At 39.3% G+C, this 5,018-nt stretch overlaps 1 protein-coding gene across 1 annotated transcript; it reads right to left on the bottom strand.

Annotated features, from left to right (window-relative positions):
- Positions 1-658: 658 nt before the first annotated feature.
- On the bottom strand, positions 659-3,941 carry LOC140852218 (uncharacterized). Its single transcript, XM_073245190.1, has 8 exons — positions 3,876-3,941; positions 3,481-3,654; positions 3,082-3,384; positions 1,633-2,553; positions 1,386-1,518; positions 1,059-1,226; positions 898-953; positions 659-763 (listed from the first exon to the last, which is right to left on the bottom strand). The coding sequence occupies exons 1-8, from the start codon at positions 3,939-3,941 to the stop codon at positions 659-661; spliced, it is 1,926 nt and encodes a 641-aa protein (XP_073101291.1).
- Positions 3,942-5,018: the final 1,077 nt, after the last annotated feature.

The raw sequence follows: 5,018 nt of genomic DNA, 5'->3' as shown, positions 1-5,018 counted from the left end.
GTGAAGACGAGGATTCAGAAGAAGAAGGAATACTTCTCTAGGACCAAAAGGGCCCTTTTTATTAATTTTTATGGGCTCTATTTAGGAATTATACAAATATATTTTCCTCTAATTAGACGATTGCATTCCTAATTAGAGGGATTCAATTTAAGAATTATACAAATATATTTTCTTCTAATTAGACGATTGTATTCCTAATCAGAGGGATTCAATTTAAAAATTATACAAACGTATTTCCCTCTAATTAGACGATTGCATTCCTAATCAGAGGGATCTACAGCTCATTTCAACACTCCCCCTCAAGATGGGTTATAGATATCATAAAGATCCATCTTGTCACGAATAAATGAAAAAGAAGGCACACCAAGACCTTTGGTCAAAATGTCTGCTAGTTGACTAGCAGATCGCACATAAGGCAAATAAATGATTCTGGCATCAAGCTTTTTCTTGATAAAATATCGATCGATCTCGATGTGTTTCGTCCGATCATGCTGTACTGGATTATTAGCAATATTGATTGCTGTCTTATTGTCATAATATAGCATAAGGGGCGATGACTGATAAAGACCTAGATCCAATAACAAGATCCGCAACCATAAAATTTCACACACGCCATGTGCCATAGCTCGATACTCTGCTTCAGCAGTAGATCGAGCAACTACATTCTGTTTCTTGCTTCGCCAAGTGACAAGATTACTTCCAACAAAAGTACAGTAACCTGAGGTAGAGCGACGGTCATCAAGTGATCCAGCCCAATCAGCATCTGTATAACACCACCCGTAGGTTGCCATGATAAGAATAAAGTAAACCATGATCATGACAGCTTTTGAGGTAACGAAGTATCCGTGTCACAGCATCCATATGAATTGAACGTGGATCATGCATAAACTGACTTACCACACTAACAGCGAACACAATATCAGGTCGTGTATGAGATAGATAAATCAAACGTCCTACCAATCATTGATAACGTTCTCGATCAATAGGGACACCGATATCGGCTACTAGTCAATGATTTTGTTCAATAGGAGTAGCAATAGGTCGACATCCCAACATACCGATTTCTGTAAGAAGATCTAGAATATATTTTCTTTGAGAGAAAAAAATTCCTTTTGAAGAACGAGCAACTTCTATCCCAAGAAAATATCGAAGATGTCCAAGATCCTTCACCTCAAATGCCTGTGCCAGTTGAGCCTTCAAATGAGCTATCTCCTCAGAATCATCTCCTGTGACCATAATATCATCAATATAGACAATCAAAACAGCAATCTTACCCTTGTTGTGCCGAAAGAAGAGTGTGTGATCTGCATTGCTCTATTTATACCCCATCTGAATGATTGCTCGTCGGAAGCGATCGAACCAAGCACGAGATGACTGCTTCAGACCATAAAGAGAGCGTCGTAACTGGCATACTTTGCCCACTGTCTGGGTAACAAATCCTGGAGGAATATCCATATATGCCTCCTCCTGAAGTTCTCCATGAAGAAAAGCATTCTTTACATCGAACTGGAATAGATCCTATCCAAAGTTAGCAGCACATGATATAAGGGTTCTAACAGAGTTCATTTTTGCAACAGGCGCAAAAATTTCATCATAGTCGATGCCATAAGTCTGTGTATATCCTTTTGCTACCAAACGAGCTTTGTACCGTTCAACAGTACCCTCAAGTGTCTGCTTAACTGTAAAAATCCATTTGCATCCCATAGTTTGTTTACCAGCTGATAAAGATACAAGTTTCCATGTATTATTTTTTTCTAGTGCTCGCATTTCCTCAAGCATAGCGGCTTTCCACTTGGGATCTTCCTTAGCAACCTTCCAGTTCTTGGATATGGAGACAGAGGACAAAGAAGCTATAAAACTCTGATAAGATGGAGAGAGAGACTCATAGGATACAAAGTTAGTGATGTCATGTTTGTACCCCACTCCATCCTTAAGTCGAGCAGGAATACCAGCGTGACGAGTAGGTTTACGTAAAGCAATAGGAACATTTAGATCATCATTATCTAATGTAAACTGAATGGGAGGTATAGGAGAATTACCATTCATCGTAGAAGATGAAACCGTTAGGACAGGAGAGGAAGATCTGGAGACTGGAGAATGCATAATAGGCTCTGAGAGAGGAGATGAATCAGATGAAACTGAAGTAGCAGGCTGTGTAGCAGGCTGTGAGAGAGTCTCAGATGCAATTTTAGATGCTTCTTCTTGAGTGCCAGAACTAGCATTAATAGAAATAAACTCTCTCTGAGTATTAGATCCACCATTTGTAATAAACTCTCTCTGAGTATCATATCCACCATTTGTACCAACATCCACAGTAATAGGACTCCCTCCAGAGAACTCCCCCTCTCGATCAGTTTCAGAAGTGACGGGAGAGGAAGAAGACACAGAAGATATATAGAATGGCTCAGACTCCCGAAATATTACATCCATGCTGATAAACAACTTTCGCTCATTCGAACACCAATATTTGTACCCTTTTTGAGTAGAGGAATAACCAACAAAAATGCACTTGAGGGCATGAGCGTCAAGCTTGCCAACCGAAGATCGATGATCCTGAACAAAACAAACACAGCCAAATACCTTGGGGGGAATTATGAAAAAATTAGTTCCTTGCAGGCATTCAAGAGGTGTCTTATAGTCCAAAGTTTGAAGTGGCATTCGGTTAATTAGATACGCTGCAGTTAACACTGCCTCTCCCCATAAGAACTTAGGAACATTCATAGAAAACATCAAACATCTTGTCACTTCAAGTAGGTATCTATTCTTTCTTTCAGCAACTCCATTTTGAGCCGGTGTATCAACACAAGTCGTTTGATGTATAATACCATTATTATGTGTATACTCCTCAAATTCTTTATTAAGATACTCTGTCCCATTATCAGAGCGAAAAATCTTAAGAGTTGCTCCATATTGAGTACCAATCATTTTATAAAAATCTCTAAATGACTGAAATACTTTATTCTTATTTTTCAATAGATAAACCCAAGTGCAACGACTAAAACAATCAATAAAAGTAACGAACCACCGATGACCAGAAATAGCGGTGGTCCCACAGGGTCCCCATACATCAGAATGAACTACCTCAAATATTGCTTTACTACGCAGGCCTGAGCCTGGATAAGCACTTCTAGTGTGTTTAGCTAGTTCACAGGCATCACGTACAAGCTTCTCTTTATTATATGATTCAAAAATAGTTGGAAACATACGAGCTAAGAGAGTAAATGAAAGATGACCAAGCCTGCGGTGCTGGAGTAACAGGTCTTCCTTTTGTGAGGATGAAACTATCAAACTGGTTTCTGAGTAGCCTCCGGACACTCTTCCCTCCAAATAGTAGAGCCCATTACGTATTATGCCAGTCCTAAGTTTCCTTCCTGTCCTTGGCTCCTGAAAGACACAATGTGTTTTGAAAAAAGTTACGGCACAATCAAGATCATTCGTAATAGCACTAATGAATAGAAGATTGATAAAAAATCTAGGGACATGTAGAACAGATGATAAGGGTAATTCGGAAGTACATTTGATAGATCCTTTCCCAGAAATAGGGGTAAATGAGCCATCAGCAAGACGAACTTTATCACGACCAGAACAGAGATTATAAGACACAAAATCTCTAAAGGATCCAGTAATATGATTGGATGCTCCAGAGTCAACTACCTATGGAGAAAAATTACTACAGTTAAGAGCATGAATTTGATCATCGCTACCTATTTGGACAAAATTACCCTGATAGAGAGAACTGGTTGGTTGGTTTGAAGAATCTTCTATGGAAGTGCTGCTTTCAGAAATATTTACACCAGATCTGAATTTTTTCAAAAGTTGCATTTCTTCGACTGATAAATCTCCCATAGAAGAAAAATGAGCTTGATTATACTGACCTCGGCCTCTACCAGAACGACCATCTCCACGACCACGGCCTCTAGTTGGACGACCATGCAGCTCATAGCAGTAAGCTTTGATGTGGCTCGGATTATGACAGTGGTCACAAATCTTAACCCCGCGAGGTCGAGGCTGAGTTTCTTGAGTTGAAATGATAGGAGAAGAGCTTCCAAGAGTAGTTGGCTGTACCATAAGTACAGATCGTATAGCTGTGTTTGTAGAAGAAGACATAGTGGCTAATCGAGTTTCTTCACTAAGAACCAAGGAAATAGCTTCATCAAGAGTTGGCCATTCCTGTGTACTAAGAATAGAAGAACGTCGATACTCAAACTCTGGGTTTAGTCCATCCAAAAAATTCACAAGGCACTGATGCTCTATCCATTTGCGGAACACATCAACATCATTAGGATGAGTAGGGGTAAAGGGACTATAAAAATTAAAATCGTTCCACAACCTTTTTAATTCTCCAACATACTCTGTTACAGATCGGGAACCTTGAGTAAGTCTCCGAAGCTCTCGTTGGATCTTATGGGCATGCATATTATTACCTTTATAGGAATAAGTTGTGGCTACAGCCTGCTATAACTCATAAGCATTCGTTAGTGCCTCAACCGTATGAGCAACACTTGATACCATAGAGGCAAGGAGCCATGCTACCACTCGAGAATTATTAGAGTTCCACTGTCTAACAGCTATCACATCTCCTTCTGGCCTTTTTGCAGTACCACTTATAAACCCCTCAAGATTGTGAGACTCTAAAATTAGACGAACATGTCGCATCCAACTTAAGTAGGTACCCGGCCCATCCAATTTGATCGGGTTAGTTTCTAGGATGATCTTTGAAAACTCACTACTCGCGATACGAGATTCCATCATCCTAACCATTAACTTTTCTAAATCCTCCATGGTTAAAGAATTTTTATCACCCATTGTCAAAACAAAATACTTAAATGATCAAGTAAACAAGAACAATCTTAAGAAAGAAAAAGGTATTTGAATTTTTCTCACCAACGATCTGAGATAAACTCAGATGACGAATAAAAAATATCAAATATCTGCTTGCATGAAAGGTACCTCGATAATATTCAGAAACTCCAAAAAAGACGCTCCATTATTACTCCAGAACAAGACCCAGCACCTAA

The sequence above is a fragment of the Elaeis guineensis genome, chromosome 10 (genome assembly GCF_000442705.2).
Source record: "Elaeis guineensis isolate ETL-2024a chromosome 10, EG11, whole genome shotgun sequence".
NCBI lineage: Eukaryota > Viridiplantae > Streptophyta > Magnoliopsida > Arecales > Arecaceae > Elaeis > Elaeis guineensis.
This window is presented reverse-complemented; position numbering and strand designations above follow the sequence as displayed.

Bases quoted from the DNA above. Each gene is read 5' to 3' on its own strand.
- LOC140852218 (XM_073245190.1), bottom strand. From the start codon at position 3,941: ATGAGCTGCATGGTCGTCCAACTAGAGGCCGTGGTCGTGGAGATGGTC. The intron at 3,385-3,480 runs GTCCCTAGATTT...TGTGTCTTTCAG, and splicing joins CCTTATCATCTGTTCTACAT to GAGCCAAGGACAGGAAGGAA. The intron at 1,519-1,632 runs GTAGCAAAAGGA...AACTTTGGATAG, and splicing joins AACGGTACAAAGCTCGTTTG to GATCTATTCCAGTTCGATGT.